At 45.7% G+C, this 24,779-nt stretch overlaps 2 protein-coding genes across 4 annotated transcripts in view; one reads left to right on the top strand and one right to left on the bottom strand.

Annotated features, from left to right (window-relative positions):
• ECPAS (Ecm29 proteasome adaptor and scaffold) overlaps positions 1–9,347 on the bottom strand; it is a 66,177-nt gene extending 56,830 nt beyond the window's left edge. The window contains exons 1-2 of one of the 2 annotated variants that reach the window (XM_069880754.1): positions 9,276–9,347; positions 179–309 (exon numbers count right to left, since the gene is read on the bottom strand). In XM_069880754.1, coding sequence (XP_069736855.1) covers positions 179–309; positions 9,276–9,297 — 153 coding nt within the window. In that variant the 5' untranslated portion in view covers positions 9,298–9,347. Of the gene's footprint in view, positions 1–178; positions 310–8,977; positions 9,089–9,275 lie in introns of those variants that run through there. The other variant, XM_069880755.1, reaches the window with a different exon arrangement.
• Positions 9,348–12,800: 3,453 nt separating this feature from the next.
• Positions 12,801–20,702, top strand: DNAJC25 (DnaJ heat shock protein family (Hsp40) member C25). 2 transcript variants are annotated; one of them, XM_069880594.1, is made up of 4 exons: positions 12,801–13,119; positions 14,874–15,026; positions 16,649–17,119; positions 19,716–20,702. In XM_069880594.1, exons 1-4 carry the CDS (start codon positions 12,823–12,825, stop codon positions 19,836–19,838), a joined length of 1,044 nt encoding a protein of 347 aa, XP_069736695.1. In that variant the 5' UTR covers positions 12,801–12,822; the 3' UTR covers positions 19,839–20,702. The 2 variants fall into 2 exon arrangements, with proteins under 2 accessions (XP_069736695.1, XP_069736696.1); XM_069880595.1 differs by lacking the exon at positions 19,716–20,702 and adding an exon at positions 17,745–19,178.
• The last annotated feature ends 4,077 nt before the right edge of the window (positions 20,703–24,779 follow it).

Below are 24,779 nucleotides of genomic sequence, written 5' to 3'. Positions count from 1 at the left end.
ATTCTGTGATAAAGCTGCCTTCTGTACCAGTGAATTGAAGTCCTTCAGGTAGGTATCAAATTCCATCTTCCAAACTGTTTGGTCCTTGTTTCTATTCCTGTTGTCAAACAAGTGAATGACATCAAAAAGTCTTCACACATCAAATCCACTTTACTGTAACAGTAAACTGTACTCTCACCTTTTTACGAACTCCTTCCTGTGTGCTGGAGAGTTTGAGAAGCACAGGGGGCAGGAATTTGGAAATAATATTCTGTAACTGCTCGTCTGTTTCTGCATGGCCGAGACGCAAGAACACACGTTCAAGTTGATCTGCAGATAAAGAAAATAAAGAGGTATAGAGGAACTAGTTGAAACTCAATATTGCTGTAGCAAGAAAACAACATTTTCTGAACAACCCCTAATGGGTTTGAAAGAAATGCTGTACACAGTTAGTAAAGTATTTCCAACCCAGCAGCACTCAGCACAAACCCATCTTCTATTTTTCACACTAACTGAGTGGAAAGAAGCCTGATAACTTTCAGTACCAACCTCCACAATTGCAGGGAGACCACTCCTATCAACAACAAAAGCAGTCAAGATTTCCTTTACTTCACACTGTGCTTCAGACAGAGGCTAGAACATCTCCAAAGGAGAAACAGTAGGTTAGGATCTCCAAGTCATTCCCTGCTCTTTCTACTTTGACAGCAAAGGTGTGCTACTGTGGGTCTGCTAACTTTTTAAAATATGGTTGCTGTGACCTGCATTCAGACCATGACATTCTGTATCTCCACTAGTTAATCAGAAGGAAAAAATCTTGCTAAAAAATCTTGCTAAATCTTGCTAAGCCTAATGTTTGAGTCATGCACAGCGAACCCATTGTTGTAGACATCGTGTCAACAGAACAAAACCACCAGGCACAGAGAACACAATCCAAGGCCACATACTGTTACAGTACTGTAGAACGGCAAGAGTAGGCAAAGCACAGGTTGTAAGCTTGGGGCAAACCACATGACACCCGTTGTGTGCAAATTAACACCCTGCACACCTAGAAGCACAAGAAACAAGCTACAAAAAACTTGAAAGCTTTGAAAGCTTGAGACTACTGCAGAGGGCAAATGTGATACTCATTCACAGGACATCTCCACACAGTCTAAACTCTTCTGTCTATGCTACTTCGGTCTTCCAGAACATCTTTATAAACCTGCAGAAATGTTGACTGAACCAGTTACTTAGTTTTTGCAGTAAGCTGAGCCTTATTCCAAATGACATCATTACCATCAACAGGAATAAGACTGCAACTATGAAACACAGGACATACTGCTGTAACTTAATACACAAAGCTCCTGTTCTCATTCTATGAAGCTACTGGAGTGTTGTAACAAATCCCTCCTGCCACTCGCTCTCCTCCCCAAACCCACAAAGGAACACACAGACAAAAAATTTAACATCTGCAGAGAGACAGAAGTTGCCACTCCTACAAGATCAAGAGAATGGGGGAGAGCGGGAAGGAAGCAATAAATACGTTTTCCCAGCGAGCTAGCAGATCATATCAAGGAAACAGATGAGACCAAAATCTTGACTCGGCAGTTCAAGCACAAGGACTGAGGCCCATCTGTCCCAAAGAACAGAAGACTCTCTATTTTAAATGCCAGCATGCAGCTGCCCCACTGCTAAACCAGAAGTAAAGCAAAACCTCCCTGGCACAGCAGCATTCCCAATGGCCGGAACGAGAAGAGTCCTTGTTCACAAGGTCAGGAGTGGCTCTTTTCCATACTGCAGAACTACAGGCCAGATCCAAAGGCAGCGAAGAGACCTAAGGACTTTGAAGGGACTACAGGTCTTAAGACATCCTACAAAGAGGAAACCATTCCCTGAAAGACCAAACTGAAGTGACCTGTTGTAAACTAAGATTAAAGTGAGATCACAAAGAACCCTCCTTCAGTAGAGGAGGATCACTGAGCTGGCTGTAAAGGACTACAGAGTCAAAAAAGAAAAAAGCACTGGTACAGGGCATAGGTAAAGACTGAGGTGAATGGATACAGTTGGAACTTAACAAAAAAGATACTCAACCACAAACACTGTTCTAGCCAACAAACCCCTCATGACATAGCTGCAGAAGCTGTTATTGTCCTGCTTTTTACATCAGTGCTATCGGCGTTATCCCTGCACTGAGACCTCACAGCATGATCCCACATCTGCCAGCTGAAGATTATACATAAACATAACAATTCCAACATTTTATTTTCTGCTGAGCAGTATGGCAGGCAGCTGGAAAGACAGAGGACTATGAAATTTTACCATCTGGGAAATTTCAAACTGAAACTGGAGCACCTGCAATGTAAACTGACTTGCAAGTCAACTTCTTGTTTTAGACAGATTTCATAGAATGATCAGACTGCCAGCTAGTTAACGCCTTCACAACATGTACGTCTCACACCAAGCTTTTTTTTTTAAATCCTAACAATTTCTTTCTCTCTTCACCTTCCTCTTCACATCATACTCCCCACCCTGTCCTGAATGATCCCCCCCCATGGGAACTATGTGAATATTTAGGCAATGCCAAGCAGCTGAAATAACTCAAACCATGAATGAAATCATCAAATCTTTCCCCTCACACCTGGAACTCCAGGAGATTGCTGCAGGTCCACCACCCTCAAGCAAGCTGGCTGAGGAACCTCCTTCTCCTGATTCTAGCTGGGAATGGGGTAATTTCCCAGTTTTGGCAGGGAAGGAGCTTATTTTCACAAGAACCTAGGAATCACCACAGCCTCAACAGATGACCCAAACCAGCCTAATGGACATTCAATACCATGATGGCATGCTAAGGATATATAAGGAGGTACTTAGCCAGCAGACAGGGTGATATGGTGATAAGGCTTGTGGCATGGTTGGCGTAATCCCATTTTGGTTTTGCGGCCTGGTTTTGGGTGCCCCATTGCGGAGCATGGCACAGTGTTCCAGATCAGGAGCAAGCAGAGTGCCAGTTTTCAGGCAGTGAGTTACTTACATTATGCATCACCTGTTTTGTATATTATTTTACTGTTACTATTGTTGTTGTATTTTCTCTCACTTTGCTACCCTGTTAAACTGTTCTTATCTCAGCCCACGAGTTTTACATTTTTCATAATCCTTCTAACCTTATCCCGGAGTGGGGAGGCAGGAGTGAGTGACTGCCTGCCTCTTTGTTGCCAGGTGGACTCCACATGGTTCTTTGTTTTGCCAGCTGCTGGGTTAAACCAGGATACTCCTAACAATATGTTCCTTCACACGGCAACAAATCAGATTCAAGTGTAAGGAAAGACAAGTGAAGTTATTCGTAAGCCATTTCTTGTAGCCAGTGGACTACCATGCTCCTATTGAGAGGCACAGGAATGACTCCACATGTGCCCATATGAAGATCAGCAATGCACTGAATTGGAAGCATCTATCCCATTTCCAGCTTCCTCTGCTATTCAATGTTAGAAGCAACAACCAGAATTGAAAAAGTAACAGAGAGCAGGAGAAAACAAAACAAAACAAAAAAAACCCTATCCCATTGTTTATGCTGAGAAAGTTTTATTACTTTTCCCACAGTTCTGGATGGTGTGGGGCAAGCTCCTTTCCCTCTCTGCCCCACTGCCTTCTCACAGCTTTTACCCAGCCCTCCTGTCCAGCCTGTGCTGGCAGCTGCTGCACACGGGACAGAAGAAGACGAAGACATCACTCTCAACCTGTCTCACACTTCCCAAGTTTTTAAAAATGAAGACAGAACCTCATCCACCTAGTTTTAGAGCCCTTCCTGCTGACTGTAAAATGGAATGGTCATCGTTTCGAGGGTACCATTAGATTAGACAATAACACAGTAAGTAAAGCAAAAGGTCTAACTTGCCTTTCTATGTACTATAGAAAAAAAATGACACAAACTGTTTTGAATAAGCCTTAGCACAAAAATAAACTACTACAGCAATCACAGTAAAATTTTACAATAAGAGCACTGAATTTTAATTAGAAAGCTTTAGACTTCTCAGTTTTTACCTTTGCTAGACAGCATTGAACTTAAAATGCAGTCCATACAATGACACACTTCCTATAATTCTCCTTTTGGAAGTTGACTAACACAGTTTGAAATAATTTTTAAAGTTTACTGGGAACACTGGAAGAAAGAAGTAACAGAGGGGTAATGTTTAGCAAAATGTAGCTTTATCCCTGCTTACAAAGCCAAGACCTAAGAGATCTGAGATTTTACAAGGACTTCTGTTTCCTCAATCTCACATTAAAAGTCATCTCAAATGTGGGGCTGTAATATTTCCATGGTATTGCCTCCCACCTATAGCATCCTCTGTATTAGCTGATTACATATGTTTATAGAACTACTTCCACAGTCAATGTACTGCAGTTCAACTCTGGTGAACATGGGGCTAGGGAAAAAAACACTGTCAGAGGAAAGGACTAACTTTTAACGCAGCCCAGAGAATTGACAAAAAAAATCCCAAACCAACCAACCAAAAGATCGCCATTATTTTATTTATACTGGTGAGAAAATGAAAGGTAAAAAGAAGGAAAGAAAGGAGACTTCACTGGAAACACAACTGGAAAATCCTGTGTCCAGTCTTGTAGGGCTCTACACAGACCACTCCAAGAACAAACTTGCAAGTCAGAAGCAATGGAACGGCATAAGGCACTCAGAAATCACTGTGAGGCTCCTAGACTCACTCCACTATGGAAAGCCCCTTGCTCTGCCAGGGAATGTTGGAAGAAATAATCCAAAGAAGATTAAATCACTACTACCCTTCAATGCATCACTGAATTCATTATTTCTGGAATATTCTTGTAAGCTTCCCTTTACAAACATGAAAGCTGGAGGCAATTTCTTGAAAGAAAGATGATTGCTATATCACCCATAATCTGCTTATGAGCTCTGTGCCAACCACAATCCCTGTCAGATCTGCCCACTACCTTAGAAAGCACCTGAGAAAGTATATCTGGTTTAATAAGTGGGCTTAGAAACATCATACATAGAATCATAGAATCACTTGGTTGGAAAGGACCCACTGGATCATCGAGTCCAACCACAGTTTTGACGGTAAACATTTTACTGTGGATTAAAAAACAAAAAACCCGCAATCAAGAATTAACTACATGAGTAGAAAAAATAATACTTGGTTTTACTTTTAAAATACATACAATTAAATCCATGCAAAATCAGTAACAGATATTCACGTATTTTAGCACAATCACAACCACTTTCCACGCAGCTCTGTAGTATTTTCACACAGCATTTCATTTTGTGCTGTTTTCTTCGGGAAGTAAATTTTTAAAAGGGGATTAGCATAAATATGAAGAATTAAACAATAAGCATTGCATATGAAGAGACGTGGCCTTTCACTGTATGCAAGAGAATCAAAGTAGCAGGAAAACAAGATATATCCCTGTTTCCAGCAGCAGTGGTCCAGTTTGCGACAACAGACATAGTGTATTTGGAATTTGAAATCCCCAAGTTACCATGGCAATGCAGTTACCTATCTGTGAGAAAATGCACGTATCACTACTGATTCTTCCCAGTCTCCATTTAAGACTACAAGGAAGAATATGTTTCAGAACTCACAACCATGCCTCACGCAAGAAAGGAATAGATTTCAAAACACAGATTACAAACACAAATTTTCCAAGAAAGTGACATTAACAGCCGGGCTTTGCCTCCTGCTTTATAAACTTCCAAATCCTGCCATGCTATCCGTGAAAGAGTCAGAGCTATTTCTAAGTCTCTTTACTTCAGAACTGATCTTGCAGTTTCCCACACCAACAGCAGAACCCCAGCCTGCCACTGAGGCACTATGTCCCTTCTTGTCTACACAGCTTGCCAAAGGGAAAAACCGAGAGAAGGACACAGAAAGGATAAAGTAAATAAATAAGCAGCTTAGTATCTTCCACCCAACAAGGGTGTTTCCCCATTCTCTTTAGTTTTGTTTTTTAATTAAAATCATGCAAGTGAACTCTTTGAATGCTTGGCCTAACTGAAGCAGCCAGTTTACTGTTTATCCATCTTTTCATCAAAGAAATCTCCTCTGGGTTCAGCTAAGCACAGTTCCATTCCATGTGCCCAGATTCTCCTCCTGGTCCTTACTAAAGACAAAAAACTAGCTCAGGCATTCACAGATTCTGTGCACAGCATGTCTGCTGTTCTGCACAGACCCCTCAGCAATGTGTATTGGTGCAGTTGAGTATCAGGTAAACACACCCCCGCCCTTTTCGTGAAAACCAGCTCAAGAAACTAGTGGGACTTTGATGAGTCAAGCAAGCTGTACTTCAAATCACGACAAAAGCACCCCAGGAAATGAAAACAGTCTGAGCCCTCTGCAAAACAAAGCAGAGAGTGGGGGTAGCAAAATAACGTGCAGAAAGCCAAAATTTACTTTCCCTTTCCTGAAAGGGGTCTGTTTCACAGATTAGTGGGACTGCTACACTAAAGCATTTCTACAATTGTTTCAAAAAATCAAACAAAGAAAAAGCCCTCCCTCAGCACCCTAACTCCATACCTTTCACTAGCATCCCCACATTTTCTCCAAGAGGCCCTATACCAAAGAGTAATGGACAGAGAAGCACTTCAGCTTCACTGCCTGGGTGGCAAGAGTAGTTTTAAGGACAGGTCCCTGCTAAATCAAAAGCTCAAACTCACCCTTCAGTCCCTCCAGAGCTAAACAATTGTTTCTGCATTATTCTGTATGCTGAAGAAAGAATTAAGTTCTCAACTACTGTGCCACTACTAAACTGGGAGAAGAATTCTTGTTCAAATGATATTAGACTCTGGGAGAAAATATATCCAGTATGATTACAGTCACAAACAGTGAGTCAGGATTTGCTGGTGCTATTCCTGGCTCCACCAGTAACCCATTGCGTGCCTACAGCCAAACCACTTAAGGGGGCATTTGTAAAAGTAGGCCAGTCACCAGGGTTTTTTCATGGTATCTGGCCAGAAAAGGCTGGGAAGGAGGGATACATTTTCTTTTTTCATCCTACTCTCCCATTTTATAGAAAAGCTTACATGAAAGCTTGAATAGCGCACTGAAATCCAGATTTTTGCAATATGCCAGGCTTAGGCTCCCCATTCAAGCAGCTGACTATTCTCCAGTCAAGATTAAATTTCCTTTCCCTTGCACCTGATCTCTTAGGGCTTCAGGGACAATTTAATGGCTTTGCATAAAATTTTAAATTGTCATCTCTATTCTTATCAATTTATCCTCTAAAATGGTAAAGACCAATATAGATAGTTTAAACAAACAGTAAGAGTTTATGCGCTTCGAGCTACAGAGCAAAGCTTCCTATAGCCACATGTACAGAAAGAAAGGTAAACTGCGTTTCCAGTCTAAAACTAGCAGTAATTATTGTCGTTATTTTGAGACTACACATCATCCTAAAAAAGGAACTGATTTCTTTCCAAGTATGCTGAAGCTTAACTACGTAAATGTATGAAAAAAGAAGTAGGCCCACATGGAGGCTGTTCAGTTTCCTTCTTTTTCTCTACGTGACAGCAGGCTTTTTCCATTAGCTTTCATTTTCATTTAAGACTACAGTACTTTCTACAGCAACAGATAAGGTGCTACAGGAAAAAACAAACCAACCAAAAAAAATCCACTCTCTTCTTCCCTCTCCCCCCCAAAAAACATTCTAACCACACCAATAAAAATCCCTCAAATCTGAAGGATGCAGCGGTCAAATAACCTGAATGACATCATATAATTATTAACACAAAACTCAGCCAAAGGCCAGTTGTCCTTTCAGCGCAGCCTAACACAAAGGGCTCTGTTGCAACCAGCACGTGGCTGAGCAATATTTTTTTTTTTTCAGGATCAGCTTTGGAGGCTGGGAAGCTAGACTGGACATGGATAAAAGCTGAGGAGTTACATGCAAGAGATCTCACGCTGCCCTGTTTCAGGAAGGGAGATCACGGCAGCACGGTAAAACTGTCAGAAGGTTCTCCTGACGGCAGCGGTGCTGAGGTCTGTCACTGCCGTGACTATTCCGCTGACAACCGGGACGAATTATAAGTAGCGCGTCATTTGTGTTCTCCGATTGAAGGATAAAAGTAACCGAAAGATCCTTCAAGATCCCGGCTCTCTGGCTGCACAAAGGACATCCCCACCATTACCGCACGCCTGATTCCGCTCTGCCTAGTTCTGATGGCAGAACAAGGATGCCATCTATGCAGCAGAGTACCGAAAACAACAGAAAAAAAACCCCAAGTGACGCATCGCACAGAAACGCCTTTACCAACAGCACAAATACGCCCCGAGTATTCCTCCTGCCCTTTCTCTCCGGGGGCCGCCAAGCGCTATTACGGGGCAACGCGAGGCCCTCCGGCTCGGTCGAGTCACACGTTATCTGGCTATTAACTTGTCACCTTGTTAACTAAGGGACGCGAGATAGGAAAAGCCCGGGGGGAGGAAAACGCTTCTCCGAGGAGCGCAGGCCGCCGCGGGGAGCCGAGCGCACAAAGGCGGCGCCGCGGGGCCCGCAGCGCCCGGACAAAGCGCGGGGGCCGGGAGAGGGGACGGGAGCCGGACGGGAGAGGAGATGGGAGACGGGATGGGTTGGAAGGCGGATGCGGAGCCGGGAGGCGGACTGGGAGCAGGGATGGGAGACGGGATGGGAACCGGATTGGGAGCCGGGGTGGGATGGAATGGGAACCGGATTGGGAACTGGGATGGAGACGGGAAGGGACAGGAACCGGATTGGGAGCCACGGTGGGATGGAATGGGAGCCGGGATGAGATGGGAACTGGGATGGAGACGGGATGGGATGGGAAGCGGATTCGGAGTGGGATTAGAAGGCGGGATGGGATGGAATGGGAGCCGGATTGGGAGCCACGGTGGGATGGAATGGGAATCGGATTGGGAGCTGGGATGGAAGCCGGGACGGGATGTGAAGGGGATCGGGAACCGAGACAGCACGGGAACCGGCCCGTGAGGCGGGAGGCAGATAGGAAGCCGGGCCAGGCTGCCCGGGCCCGGGCCGCACTCACCCAGCTCGTCCTGCGCGGCCATGTTGCGCGGAGAGGGCGGAGGCGCGGGGTTCGCCGCAGCCGCCCGGCCCGGCCGCTCCCCGCCCCGCTCGGCGCAGGCACCGGGCCGCCGCGCCCCCCAGCGCGGGGCCCGCCCTCCCTCCCCGCCGCCGTCTTATCTCTAGGAAGAGCCGAGCCGCCGCTTCCCCCCCCTCGCCGCACGCCTGCACCGGCCCGCCCGGGGCCGAGCTGGCCACGCCGTGCGCCCCGCGGAGCCGCGCAGAGGGGGCCGGGGATGGGGGGGGTGCGGCACACTGACCCGAGTCCGCGCTGACCTCCATGGCGGCGGCGGCGGCGCGCCCCGCGCTCTCGGCAGGGGCGGCGGAGCGGCGGCGCCCCCCCCCGGCCGGCTGTGGCGCCGCGCCGAGCGCCCGCAGCACGATAAGCCACGCCCGTCAACCAATAACCCCGCCCATTGACTGATAAGCCCCGCCCACTTGTCGTTAAAGCCCCGTACACTGACCGCTAACCTCCGCCCATTGGCCCCCAAAGTCCGCTTGGTGACCGATAAGCCCCGCCCACCTGCCACTCAGCCCCGCTGACGGCTCAAGACCCGCCCACTGACCGCCAGAAGCACCGCCCATGGCCCGCTAAGTACCGCCCACTCTGGGCTTAAACCACGCCCACCAGTCCCATCCCCTTATCCCGCCCTTAGCCCCGCCCCTCACCCGCACAGCCCCGCCCATAGACCCGCCCCTTCCTCTCGTTGAGATAAGCCCCGCCCACACACCGCTCGGCCCCGCCCATCGCGGAGGTACCCGCTGCTGAGCATGAGGGCTTGGCCCCAGGTTCATTTAGTATGACCTATACGGAATGAAACACTGTGCTGGTCACTTTTCATAGAATCATAGAATCACCAGGTTGGAGAAGACCCACCGGATCATCGAGTCCAACCATTCCTATCAAACACTAAACCATGCCCCTCAGCACCTTGTCCACCCGTCCCTTAAACACCTCCAGGGAAGGTGAATCAACCACCTCCCTGGGCACTGTCCTGTCCACCGTGACCCCTTTTTACTCCTTTTGACTTATGGCATTCCTCTGAATTGTGAGTAACCTTGTAGGTAGGAATAAGGAAAAGCAATGGTGTTTCTGGATACTGGTGCCCCTTTACCTTGGTGACAATCGTAACTTTTAAGTGTTATCCCTTCTAGAGACAGACACTGGGCAAAAACATACAGTTAACTTTCAGAAAACAGTTACTTGGATGATGCTTAGCTGAAAAGTCAGAAAATCGTTTCTGCTTTAGCTCAAATCAGAACAGCCTCCTGATGCCGAGAGGCTGGACTCCAGTGACCTGCAGAGGGATAGAATTGTTTTGAGGAAGCAGATTTGAGTCACATCTGTCTCTCAAGGAAACAATGCATGTTTATTAACACAAAAAGGAGATGGACAGGAGGCCATAAGTATAAGATGCGCACTCATTTCTAGCAGGAGAACAGCTTGTGTTCTCTGATGAGCTGCTTATTTTTGTAGCAGATATTTCCAGCATCAAGCGTAAATCAGATTTTCCTGGGAAATGTCCAATATTGCAGCAGTGTTCCTGCCCGTTATACCAAGTAAGAGATGTGGTACTCATTTCCAAAGCAAGCCTTTGGGTAAAAAAGTTCTAAGGCAGCAGACCTGCTGTGAGGCCAGATGAGCATCGTAAGGGATGTTAGAGCCCTTCCCTTTGCCACCAGCCCTGCACACACATTGAATGGCAGCAGCAGGAGCGTTTCCCAAGGTACGTCCTGGGGGTATGTGCAGGTAGCTGCCCCTAAATCCCACTCGCCCAGCACAAAAGAGAAATGCTTATATTGTAAACATGAGTTCATGGAGTATTTCAGAAGATTCTTCATAGAACCATAGAATGTTCTGAGCAGGAAGGGACCCACAAGGATCATTGAGCCAAACTCCTGGTCCTGCACAGGACAACCCCAACGTTCACACTGTGGTGCTGAGGACATTGTGCAAATGACTCTTGAACATGGCTAGGCTTTTGCCGTAACTGCTTCCTTGGGGAGCTGTTCCAGTGTTCCACCACCCTCTGGGTGAAGCACCTTCTCCTCATATCCAACCTAAACCTCCCCTGGCACATCTTCCTGCCATTCCCTCAGGTCCTGTCATGAAAGCAGTGCCTGCTCCTCCACCTTCCCTTGTGAGGAATCTAGCAAACTGCCAGGAAGTCTCCCCTCATTCTCCTCCAGTCTGAACAGACCGAGTTACTTCAGACACTCCACATACAGCTTCCCCTCTGAACTCTTCACCAACTTTGTGGCCTCCTATGAAAACTCTCTGTAGCTTTAGATCCTTTCTATACCATGGTGTCCAAAGCTGCACACAGGACTCAAGGTGGGGCTGCACCAGTGTGGAGTAGAGCTGGACAATCACCTCCCTCAGCTGTCCAGAAATCATAGAATAGTTTGGGTTGGAAGTGACCTTGAAGATTGTATAGTTCCAACCCCCACTAGCTCAGACTGCCCAAGGCACCATCCAACCTGGCTTTGAACACCTCCAGGGATGGAGCAGCCACCGCTTCCCTGGGCAACCTGTGCCAGTGTCTCACCACTTTCATGGCGAAGAAATTCCTTCTTATATCTAGTCTATGTCTAATATCATGCTTGATGCACCTCCAGACATGGTTGACCCTCTTGGCTGCCAGGTCACACTGCTGGCTCATGTTCAGCTCACTGTTGAGCAGAACCCCCAGATCCCTTTCCACAGGGCGGTTCTCCAGCCTTTCGCTCTGTGTGTATATCCAAGGTTGCCGTGTCCCAGGTACAAAGCCCTATGCTTGCTCTGGCAGGACACATGGCAGGACAGGTGGTCCTGGGCACCACAATGACAGCATATGACACCTTGGCAATGCAGCAGGCACACATGAAGCCTTGGCTTTGGGGATCAGCGGAGGGCATTCCGCCCTGCCGAGCTTGGCCACCTTTGGCAGAGGCTGCTGGCAATGAAATACCTCCAGACTTCTTATCCCCACCAAAAGGTATATAAACCTCGAAAATTCACCCACAGTATCTTAAACCACTGAAATCCAACCCACCCATCGCACTAAGCACAATGCAACTTATCATGCAAGGTATTGCTGCTCTAAACACTCAAAGCGAGGATTTAGATCTACCAGCCAAAAGCAGAAGGGATGAAATAGCTCCAACAAAGTTGCAGAGGAGGTTGAAGGCAGAGCTGGGAGGAGAAATTGGGTCTCTCAAAATCTGTATTTCTTTTCCTAACCTGTTACAATACCCACCCACCCTGTGTCACTAAGAGCTCTTGGAAACCTGTCTCTGGTAACCATGCATTTGTGTATTGAATTGTACCCATTGTCTTTGTAAACTGTGCTGCCACAATTGATGCTTCCATGTTAGATTCCTAGGAAACCTGGTACTAAACCTCCAGGAGTGCGGAGGACAGAGCATCTTTATGGATAACTGCTTCCAACAGTCAGCCAGACACCTTCCCAGCGTAGGGGTCCTCACTCGTGCCTTCCATTCTTCCCTGGAATTCCCTGGAATAAAAAACAAGCTGGAAGAGGCTGGAAGAATTCAGGGAAAAAGACTGGAATTTCGGACCTGGGCGCTGTCGCGACCCCTTTCCTGCTGCAACCTCTTCCCAGCCTGACACACCCTCGCCTGTCGCGACCTCTTCCCTACCACAGCCCCTTCTCCATCGCGACCTCTGCGGAGCCTGAGCGGGTGGGGCCTGAGGGCCCGGGGTAGGAGCGGGCGTGGCCTACGGGACCTTAGGGGCGGCGCCTGAGGGGGCGGTGCCTGCGGTGCGCGCGGTGCGCGCGGGGGCGGTGCCCGCGCGTGGCGGCGATGGCGGCGGGTCCCGCGTCGGGGCGGCGGTGGCTGCTGTGCGTGTGCGCGGCGCTGGCGCTGCTGCCGCGGGCGTCGCGGGGCCTGACCGAGGGCCTGTACTGCGGGCGCCGCGTGTGCTACGAGGTGCTGGGCGTGAGCCGGCAGGCGAGCAAGGCGGAGATCGCCCGCGCCTACCGGCAGCTGGCGCGGCGCTACCACCCGGACCGGCTCCGCGCGCAGCCCGCCGCGCAGGGCGGGTCGCAGGCGGCGCACGAGAAGTTCCTGCTCATCGCCACCGCCTACGAGACCCTCAAGGTGAGAGGGGGACGGGACCCGCGGCTGGAAGGAGGGTCGTTCGCAGCCGGAGCCTGACCGCCTTCGACAGCGATCCACACGACCCCCCCGGGCGCGGGGCGGGGGTCGGCTGGGAAACTGCCCGCAGGAGAAGGACCTGGGGGTGTTGGTTGACAGCGACTGAACATGAGCCAGCAGTGTGCCCAGGTGGCCAAGAAGGCCAATGGCATCTTGGCTTGTATCAGAAACGGCGTGACCAGCAGGTCCAGGGAGGTTATTCTCCCTCTGTACTCGGCACTGGTGAGACCGCTCCTCGAATCCTGTGTTCAGTTCTGGGCCCCTCACCATAAGAAGGATGTTGAGGCTCTGGAGCGAGTCCAGAGAAGAGCAACGAAGCTGGTGAAGGGGCTGAAGAGCAGGTCTTACGAGGAGCGGCTGAGAGAGCTGGGGTTGTTTAGCCTGGAGAAGAGGAGGCTGAGGGGAGACCTCATTGCTCTCTATAACTACCTGAAAGGAGGTTGTGGAGAGGTGGGTGCTGGCCTCTTCTCCCAAGTGACAAGGGACAGGACAAGAGGGAATGGCTTCAAGCTCTGCCAGGGGAGGTTCAGGCTGGATATCAGAAAAAAATTTTTCACAGAAAGGGTCATTGGGCAGTGGCAGAGGCTGCCCAGGGAGGTGGTTGAGTTACCTTCCCTGGAGGGATTTAAAAGATGAGTAGATGAGGTTCTGAGGGACATGATTTAATGACACATAGTAATGGTTGCACTCGATGATCCAAGAGGTCTTTTCCATCCTGGTGAGTCTATGATTCTATCCCTGCAGGTCCTTTCTATCTCAGGACACTCTGATTCACATGCCTGGCTCTGTAGTACCAGGATTGCCTTCCTTTGTGTGTGCTCTGCCAGCTTGCTTCCCCGCCAGGAGCCAGGGATGGGGAAAAAAAGACTTGAAAAACTGCTTCATTGCCCAGATGTAGCGTGCAGGGAGGGGATACGGTTCCCTTCAAGATCTCTCTTTCTTGGAATTCCCTTTGTGTTTGAAACAAAACAGCTGGGTTTTATCTTGGAGGTATAGCTTTAAACAAAAAACTCGAGGAGCATATGGGATCTGTGGGGGAGGCTTATCAGAGCAAAATATGTGTGGCTTGGCAAAGACATAGCTTGGGAATACAGGACAGGAACCTGTGAATGTTTTAAGGCTGTGAGGAAGGAAAAGGGGAACTTTTTGGGGGTAGGAAAGGAATGCAGTTGTGGCTGACAAAACTAAATTTCTCATCTCTTAATTACATGGCTGCAAATGAGAAAAACTCCAAGAAAATGAGAACAATGAGGTTTTGAAACAGCCTTCTACTGGACAGATTCCACAGCCCTGTAAGCTCATTCTGAAAGATTTGTAAAACAGTCTATTCGTGGGTTCTTCATCTGAAAATCTTTTCCTTAGCGACAATTAACTCTAGTCCATCTGGATTTTTCATTCTGTAGTTAAAAATACATAATACGTGGATTGCAGTTGCTTGTCTGTATTTCAGTATTGAATGTCTTCATGCAGTGCGTGCTTACACATTTAAGACCACAAATGTCAGATGCATGTGGGCAGATGACTGTAAGAACAAATTAATTGAGAATAGGACCAAAGGTTTTCCTCTGTTTCATACTCAATCAGAGTATTGCAAATTTTGTAGCGATGTGGTCACTAAAGGGGTGTAAACCATGGTGTAACAGAGTAAGAGAAAACAGGAATCTGAACCTGTGCATGTTTTTTCTCTCATCCTGCAGGATGAAGAAACTCGTAAAGATTATGACTACATGTTGGATCATCCTGAAGAGTATTACAGGCATTATTATCACTACTACAGCAGGAGATTGACACCTAAAGTGGATGTCAAAATAGTGATTCTAGTTACGGTCTGCGCCATCTCTGTGTTTCAGGTAAATTTTCATGTTTAAGTGACACTGTTTGGTGGCTTTCTGAACAGGAGGAGAAGTGTTAGTACCTCTCTTAACCGTGCCAGGTATTGAACAGCATCAGTGAGGAAGCTTGTTCCTATCTGCTGTGGCAAACTCGTGTGTGGTAGCAGTAACAAATATGAAGTCAGGACATGCTGGGGAGATTTTTTGACTGCCCTTGGTACGTTGGACAAAGGTAGAGATTATTTTCTTTTAGTGGTAGAGTATTTCATACAGCCAAGTGCGGCTTTCTAGGGGAGTTACTGGGGTATTCATGGCAGGCTGAGAACAGCCTGGTCTGAGCATGGGTAGGTCTGGTGCTCCAAATAAGCATGTGTCAGTTTGTCAGGCTGCATTTTCTAAAAGACAGACTAGTTGCTAACTAAATTCAAGGCTCGATTCAGATTTACTGACTAAATATAAGGAATGTATAAATCTTACATTGCAATATATTTTAAACTACAGTGAGGTCAAGGAGAGATTTCAATTCAGTGAAGTTTGCTCTGAAGGCAGCAGCTCCAAGGTCAGAAGGCAGCCTATGTTTTAGATGAGCAAACTTGTGCTATTGCTGACAAATATGTAAGTGGAAGAAGGTGCATACCTTCAAAACATCATTAAAAATACCCCAAGAATTTAAGAGAAGAAGATATAGCTTATTTTGTGGTGCAGATGGCTCACTGTTTAATGTGATATTGGAAATGAAAAAAAAAAGTTAACCAGAGTTTGAGAGCTTGGAATAATAAATTCCAATGGCATACATAGCCAAGTAGTTTCTGTTCAAATTTACTTTTGATGGTGGAGTTCTGTTTCACCTCGTATTTTGGCTTTAAGTAGAGACAATTCCCTGCAGTCCAGCTGCCAGATGATTGCAAATTCAGTGTAAAAGTCTGTGTAAACTGTAAACTGAATTGCCTTTCTGTTGTTTCTTCTTCTTGTCCTTTGTTAGGGTTATATAATGTGTGCATGTCTGCCCTGTGTTTTGGTGAGCAGTGTGTAATGCTGCTTTTTTTAAAAAGTTGCCCCGATAAGACATGTTTACCCGAAACACTGTGTTTCTGGTTTGTTGTTTAGTATTCTTTTTTTTCCCCATTGAAATTCAGAGGGTAGGTGGAGATGGCTTGAATCTTGTAAAGTCAATCTTGTCAGACTGATCAGATTGTCATGTACTTAATCCATGTTTAATTAACTATTTTAAATGAGAAACAGTTCTATAATGAAATTTCATATGCCAGCTGCTTTATTGATGATCCGAGGGAGCTTCTGAGAATAGCTGGCACAGCCTAGCATTAAGCTGCAGGAGATCACTGTCTCCTCATGGACAAAACCAGTCTCACCAATGTCTGCTTCTCCATCCTCATCACTATATATTGCCGTGAGATAAACATCTATACATCTGCTTTCCAGGTGCCTTCATAAGTTTTGAGAAATAATTAAGGCTTCTGCAGTACGGTGGAAGTACCATTATCTTAAGCTTTTACGCTTGCTATAGTGTAATTGTGGTTAAAGGTGTATGACAGCATTATATTTTTCTCTGGCTAACCTCCAGATAAGAGTGTGTCTGTATGAAAACATGTTTTTTTACTTTTATTGTTCTTCAATTACAGTTCTTCAGCTGGTGGAGTAGTTACAATGAAGCTATCAACTACCTAGCGACAGTGCCAAAATACCGTATACAAGCTACTGAGATTGCCAGGCAACAAGGTTTACTCAACAAGACTAAAGAAAAAGGCAAGAACAGGAGGTCTAAAGAGGAAATTCGTGAAGAAGAGGAAGAAATCATCAAAGATATTATTAAAAATAAAATAGATATAAAAGGCGGTTACCAGAAGCCCAAGATATATGATATCCTCTTATTTCAGATCCTTCTTGCTCCTTTTTACTTGTGCAAATACATAGTTTGGTACTGTTGGTGGATTTATTGTTTCAGTATTAAAGGCCAAGAATACGGTGTGGAAGAGAAGCTGTATATCATACGAAGGTACATGAAAATGTCTCAGTCTCAGTTTGACAGCCTAGAAGATCATCAGAAAGAGACCTTTCTTGAACGGCAGCTGTGGATACGAGAAAACTATGAGGTGGGTAGCTCTTGCAGGAAAACTGATGTTAGTTATCTGATGCTTCCAGAATAAGAACAGCTATTTTGTGAATGTGCTTGAGACAGACTCTGTGAGTTATTACTTCAGTTTGAGCAGTTGCTTTCTAAATGGAAAACTGGTAGACAACCACTCTTGTTTTCTTCAACTTCTTATGCTTGTGGACTAGTAGACAGCAGCTCCTGACCTTGTCCATGAATGCAGGGAGGGATTTGCTCGGTCAGGAGATGTTCACCTGTGATTGTTAGGGATTCTGTGCCTACAAGATTTAACTGAGCCTCTTGAAAGGCTTGTAACAATGTGGTGTGATGAAGTTATTATAGTAGGTTGAAGACTGTTCTCCAAACAGTAGTAATTTGTAATAAGGAATACCTGGATCATCTGAAACTCCTCTCCCATTGGTGTTCTAAGCCACTAATTCATAACTTCTTTGGTTTTGGGTTTTTTTTGATAGCTCTTTGGCCTTCAGTGAGTCAGGGACTGTTGTTTGATGTGCGGTATACTGTTCCAGTAAAGATGGTGTATGAAATACGATTAGGCACAACTGCTACTATTGCCGTTGATAGCCAGTTACTAAACAGTCAATATGTCTTTTTGTTTTCTTAAGCTTTCTCTGACAACAGTGAAAGAACATTAGCCGCAGCATGGAATTACAGTCCAGAACGTCTTGGGATGCTGGGGGTGGCAGATTGTCAAAACACTTTTATTGTTCCACAGAAGCTCGTCTGTGGGCCATCTGGATGAGAGGTTTCCAGAAAAGAAACTGTGAATATGAATTTGGCCTGCTTAAGGGGAAGAGGGGATGCTGCTGCTGCTTTTCATGCTCTAGGAAATGAGATGGCATTGTGGCAGAACTGCTTTTGCTGCTGGTAGGGCACCAACAATAAGAGAATGCTACTTTAAAAGTAGGCAGAGGTGCATTAGTTCAGAGACTTGAAGAGGAAAACAGTAAATTTGATGCTCATGTAAGCAAAGGATTAGCTAGCAGGTACGTATGTATGTTGAGTTATGATGGGTTTGCTAGAAAACAATCTGGAAGTCCAAAGTTCAAGTAATATTACTAATCAAAGGAGAAGTTATATGGAAAATATAAGATATCCTATTGTTGTGTAGAAAAAATAACATAGTTTGGGATCCATGCTGTTTCTAACTAGTGATGTTTTGGTTACTGAATATGAAAGAGCTGTTTTTGCCAGAAGTGGCATCTCGTTGCCCGAAGTAATTTCCTGTGGTGGCCAGCAGTTGATTTTTTAGTGAAGAAAGTTGCATGTGTATAACAGTATTTATCCAGTATAATTTGTGACTTCCTGGAAAGGAAATGGTGTCTTTGTAGGTAATTGCTTTAATGAGGTTTTCTTTAATAAACTTTCCTGCTTGAATGAATTAAAACTTCCAATGTCTGCTGTGTCATCTGGTCTTGAGTTCAGCAATATGTGTAGAAGATGCTTTTTTTTTTGAAGGCACCCAGACACCTTCTGATTCTTATATTATTAGAAATGGAGAATAATCATGCCTTGTTCTCTTTTCTTGTGCTACCGATACTCTTATGTACCACTACCATATCCTTACTTGAAACTTTGTCATACCTTTTCTAGGCTGAAAAATGTGCTTAGGTGTTTCTCTCTTAAAGCTCCTCTGTTCTTTTTGATCATTGGAGATGCTTGCCTACATATTGTCCAGTTTTTCAGTGTACTTGTAGGGTGGGAAAGACTTAAGAATTCAGTACATAGGTGCAGCATGGAGCTCCACAATATTCTCCCCCTAGCCCTGTTGCTTTCCTAATGATTCTTAATACCTGTAGGATCACTGAGCTTTGAGACGGTGTCTTGTTCATGCATAGCAGAACCTGAAATTTATTTCTCTTCTGGGAGGAAGTCAAATACACTAAGGTTACATAAACCTGTGTGATATTGAGATTTACACTGGCTATATCTACATAAGCTGTCTTCCAGATAAAAATGCAAATGCTGCTGCTCTTTTTAGATATTTGACTTCACTGGTAATTGTAGATTTCATTACAAGGACACCATTTCTAGAAAGAATGTAATCAATTATCGCTTCGTTCTGCCAATATGTAATGCAGAAATATTAACTTAGTTGAGAAATTTAATTAGGAGTAAAAAGTTTCATAGCAGTATTCTATCTAGACAATGACTTTGAAAGGGAAAAACAGCTAAAGCAAGGAGATGAACAACTGCATTGAACAGTAGGTGTGCTGAAAACAGACTCAAAATTCATCTTTATGAGCATTAGCAGATATTTACTGTAAATTTATTTTGCTGAATGCATGAGTGTCTAGTTCTTTAGCACAAAATGGGTTGGAGCTTGCAGCACCATCTTACAAGGAAGCAGTTCTGCTCTTAGCAAAAAATGCAAAGCATCTCAACTACAGCCAGTCAGTTCCTGGGCTGAAGTTACTCCTATACTTTGTTGTTCAAGGTCTGCCTCTGTGTTGCAGTTCAGTCTTCGGTAAAAACAGTAAGCTGGCGAATAGTTGAACTATGAGTGCTGACACCCCTCTTGAGGTTCACTTAAGCTGCTTCTTCAATGTTACTAAAAACTTTTGTCTTTCTGTCAGGTCTATAAAAGAGAACAAGAAGAGGAGTTAAAGAAGAAGATGGCCCTGGATCCCCGATGGAAGAGGTATCGGAGGTGGATGAAAAATGAAGGACCCGGAAGGCTGACTTTTATTGATGATTGAAAGTTGCTGAACAAAATGAATGCTAATATTGAAAGTGATTTGCAAAACTTTTCACTACATCGTTCAGAGTTTTGTCTGCTGTGGCGCAGCAGCTATCTAAAACTCAGGAATTTTTAAATCAGGCCGAAAAAGAATACAGGTTTACTGTTTTTATAAGTCACACCTATTAAACAGGCTCAGCTCAAACTATACATGCTATTTACTTGGGGATCTCAGTGTGGAATTCATTATTCCAGACAATGTATTTTCTCTGCGTATTTCATATTCATGATCAAAGGAACCATAACTTTAGTCTTTCTGCAAATGTTCCTAGATCGGTCCTTGAAAATCATGTTTTTCTTTTTTAAACTGAAGGGTTCCTGCAAATGGACACTGGAAATGTTTATAAAGGATTCTGAAGCAAGGGCCATTCTCTGTTTTCCTCTCTCTTTCCCTCTACTTTTCAATCTAATTTCTAAGATGCCAAATTGTTTTTTTGATGTAAACAATATGGGGATTATAATGAACAACTTCTTTTGCTATTGCTGCTTCAGTTGGAAATTAATTTTATTCTTTGTGGGAATAAATGATGCATGATTGATCATCATCATGATGCAAACAAGCCTTAATTCTTTGTTCTACAGAGTGAGTCATGAAATAGTACGCTTAGATCTTCTGTGTTTGTTTTTTCATCTTGCACGTTGGATTGTAGCTGCTTGTTCAGAACAAGTATACCAGTGAATATTAGTCTACTAACTGTGACGTTTCTTTCACCAAAGTATTGGTAAAAGGGAAAATGACCCTTTTGTTAAAAAGGGCAATTTTGATGCCTTATGTAAATAAAAGTTTCTATCATATACATACTGAATTTGTTTTAAACTCTAAGCCTGAAGTGTTCATTGTTTATCTCTTGTGATCAGACCTCAGAGTACTTAGAATAAATAATGCACAACAGCATGCTGTGGTTTCCTTTGTAACAGCCCTGGTCAGAGTTCCCATCATCTGTTGGTAAAAGGGCTTGTGATACTATATTTCTATGCAGGAATTTTAATAGGGAGAGGGCAAGTGAGGAGCATAGACAAGTAGGGCTTCTCCTGTCATCACATCTGTAAAGCAAGTTCCTCAGATGCGTTTCAGCTAAAAATGGTGCTGGACTAGCTGGCTTTTGTGGAGATGGTTTCTGGGAGAGTAGTTTACTGCTACTACTGCCAAAGCCCATAATATCTAAAAGTTTTAAAATGCTTATGATTAATTTTTTAAACAAGACATTTCTGGTTCTGCAGAGGTTCTTTGAAGAGGAGCTTCTGTTCTCTATGCCTCTCTTACTAGTTTAGCTTTCACTGGTTCTTGGAATGTCATCTCAGTTTTCTGTTTAAAATAATATGTATTCAAAAGAATGTTAGAAGTATTATGCCAAATGGCTAACTAATGTATGTTAGCAAAGCCAAAGAGGAACTGCTGGATTTGTCCTTCATCTCTGCTGCATGTTGGGTAACTATAAACTTAATTCACTTTGTATTTGGAGGTCAATTAAAATCCAAAACTTGTTGAAGAAGGAATGTAGAATAAGCTGTGCTTGCTTTCATGAAGTAATCTTGGGGACATTGCAAAAATGCTCCTGAAGTGAGAGACATTCACATCTTAGGTAGATTACTACTTCATCCCCCAGAAGACAGCCTCCTGTGAGAGAGCAAGGGGGAAGATTAAGTTGCTGTGATACAAACTAAGAGAATAAAGGTAAGCACGGGTAAAAAGGCATTTGTTGTTAGTTAAGACAGTTATACTTGGAAAAGAGTGAGGCAAATGCATGTGAGAGGACGTAAACCTGTGGTTTCACAGGCTAACAGCTCTGCTGCCCTTGCCCTTGTGCCTGATTTTGCTCCATCTTTTCCCTCCCAAGCCAAGCATTATATTTGGGTTATACAAATAAGCAGTTAAAACACAGATTTGTTTGCCCTTTTTTCCTGTGTTCTAATCAAGATTAAAATCCTGACCTGACACTACAGCAGGGAATCGGTGCATGGGAGAGGCAGTCCCAAGGGAGGACAGAACCATGTCTTTCAGCGGCCAATGAGCAAGTGGAGAATGGAAAGTCAGCAGCTATTGTGCAACCTGCTGGGAATGAACTGTTCTGCAGGCTCCACTTGGGGGTCCCCTGTTTCTCAACATATGAGTCCATTGAAAATAACCAGATGCAGGCATTAATTCATGGGCTGCAGCAAAAAATTTGCTGGATGGAAAAAACTTGTGTGACTTTTCAGTGCTGTCAGTGTTTCATTGAAACCTTGTTAGCTGAGGCTCCTGGGCAGTTCTAGCCTAATGTATCAGTGTAGTTCTAAACGATCCCTGTCTTCTGGGCATGAATTTTCAGGCTCTATTTTATCTTGGAATAAATTAGACAAAGCCATTATATACATAAGGGAAAAAAAAGTGGGAATTAGACTGTTGAGAGTTACAATACTGCACCTAGCACAGCCAGTGTAAATGGAGGTGACCTCAGAAGTGTTTGCACGAACAAGTATTGCTGGTATGGGCTAGAGATCTTTGTGCGAAGTATGGCACGGTAGCAGGATCTTGGAGAACCCTGTTACCTCCAATCAGCTATTTTCAAAGAACTGTTGTCTCTTTTGTGACAGGTATGTGCTTTAAGATACATAGTATCATTTCACTCAAAACACAAAAGTTATTCGGAGCCAGGGCCTTTCATGCTTGGGGAGAGTCTTTTCCATGACCACACTGAGGTTCTGATTAAGGCTGAAGTGTTTCCACCGCTGCTTGTCCCTCTGTTCAGAGCAATATTAGCTTCATCCTGACAACTTTTTAACAGGCCAGCAAATTCTGATGGCTGGCAACCCCCTGCCTAAAAATGGAGTGACTTATGGCCCCTGGTGAAATGGAGATGAATGGGAATGGGGGAATGCTGCGATGCTGGTCTGGCAGAGGCTGTGGGGCAGACTGAGCCCAACAGCTGCCTGTGGGAGACCTGGCTTTTTGTTAAATCCTTGCAGGATGCTTAGAACTCCCTTTCCTCCCTTTCCTTTTCTACCCCCTGCCCCTCCGTGTTACACCCTTCAGCCTCCTCAGCTTTTTTCTTTTTATTTTCCTTTTCTTTTTGCTTGCCATTTCCCCACTATTCCTCCTCTTCTCCTCTATTTCCCCTCTTCTCCCTTCTTCCCCCTCATCTCCATTTGTCCTTCTTTTCTTCCCCCCTCTTCCATCCCTCCATTCCCCTCTTCCCCTTTCCTCCTCCACTCACCTTCCCCCCTTCTCCTTCCTCTCCTTCCCTTCCCACCCCTCCCGTTGCTTATTTTTTATTTTTATTTCCCTCCATTTTTTTCCCTTCCTATCCCGTTTTAACTGACAAAGCTCCCTGCCCCTCCGCTGGGGACACCACTCTTGTAGTGGGCACAGAGGAGGATGCAGGGATGCCCCGAGGGCTGGAGCATCTGCCAAACAGGACAGGCTGAGAGATGTTCAGCCTGGAAAAGAGAAGGCTCCAAGGAGACCTTAGAGCGACCTTCCAGTACCTGAAGGGGCTACAAGAAAGCTGTGGAGGGACTATAAAAAAGGCTTTTGGTGATAGGACTAGGGGTAGTATAAACTGGAGAGGGGCAGAGTTAGACTAGACATAAGGAAGAATTTCTTCACCATGAGAATGGTGAGACACTAGCACATGTTGCTGAGGGAAGCTGTGGCTGCCCCATCCCTGGAGGTGTTCAAGGCCAGGTTGGACGGGCTCTTGTGCAGCCTCAGCTAGTGGGAGATGTCCCTGCCCATGGCGGGGGGCCTGGAACTAGATGGGCTTTAAGGTCCTTTCCAACCCAAACTATTCCTTGATTCTATGACTCTCCTGGGTGGAAAACTGATTGGATGGCCGGGCCCAGAGAGTGGTGGGAAATGGTGTGAAATCCAGCTGGAGGCCAGTGACAAGTGGGGTTCCCCAGGGCTCAGTGCTGGGTCCAGTCCTGTTCAATGTCTTTATCAATGACCTGGATGAAGGCATCGAGTGCACCCTTAGCAAGTTTGCAGACGACACTAAGCTGGGTGGAAGTGTCGATCTGCTGGAGGGTAGAGAGGCTCTGCCAAGGGATCTGAACAGGCTGGACCGCTGGGCTGAGACCAATGGCATGAGGTTTAACAAGGCCAAATGCCGGGTCCTGCACTTGGGGCACAACAACCCTATGCAGTGCTACAGACTAGGAGAAGTCTGTCTGGAAAGCTGCCTGGAGGAGAAGGACCTGGGGGTGTTGGTTGACAGCCGACTGAATATGAGCCAGCAGTGGCCCAGGTGGCCAAGAAGGCCAATGGCATCTTGGCTTGGATCAGAAACGGCGTGACCAGCAGGTCCAGGGAGGTTATTCTCCCTCTGTACTCAGCACTGGTGAGACCCCTCCTCGAATCCTGTGTTCAGTTCTGGGCCCCTCACCACAAGAAGGATGTTGAGGCTCTGGAGCGAGTCCAGAGAAGAGCAACGGGGCTGGTGAAAGGGCTGGAGAACAGGCCTTATGAGGAGCGGCTGAGAGAGCTGGGGTTGTTTAGCCTGGAGGAGGCTGAGGGGAGACCTTATTGCTCTCTACAACTACCTGAAAGGAGGTTGTGGAGAGGTGGGTGCTGGCCTCTTCTCCCAAGTGACAAGGGACAGGACAAGAGGGAATGGCCTCAAGCTCTGCCAGGGGAGGTTCAGGCTGGATATCAGAAAAAAATTTTTCACAGAAAGGGTCATTGGGCAGTGGCAGATGCTGCCCAGGGAGGTGGATGAGTCACCTTCCCTGGAGGTGTTTAAAAGGCGAGTGGACGAGGTGCCGAGGGGCACGGTTTAGTGATTGATAGGAATGGTTGGACTCCATGACCCTAGAGGTCCTTTCCAACCGAGTGATTGACGACTCGGTGACTCTGAGACCCGCCCGCGCTGGGCGGGGCTGTGGGCGGAGGGGCCCGTGGGCGGGTCTGTGGCAGCCACCG

Source organism: Phaenicophaeus curvirostris, chromosome Z, assembly GCF_032191515.1.
Source record: "Phaenicophaeus curvirostris isolate KB17595 chromosome Z, BPBGC_Pcur_1.0, whole genome shotgun sequence".
NCBI classification, from domain to species: Eukaryota; Metazoa; Chordata; class Aves; order Cuculiformes; family Cuculidae; genus Phaenicophaeus; species Phaenicophaeus curvirostris.
The sequence above is the reverse complement of the archived record's forward strand: the minus strand, read 5'-3'. Positions and strand labels throughout refer to the sequence as shown.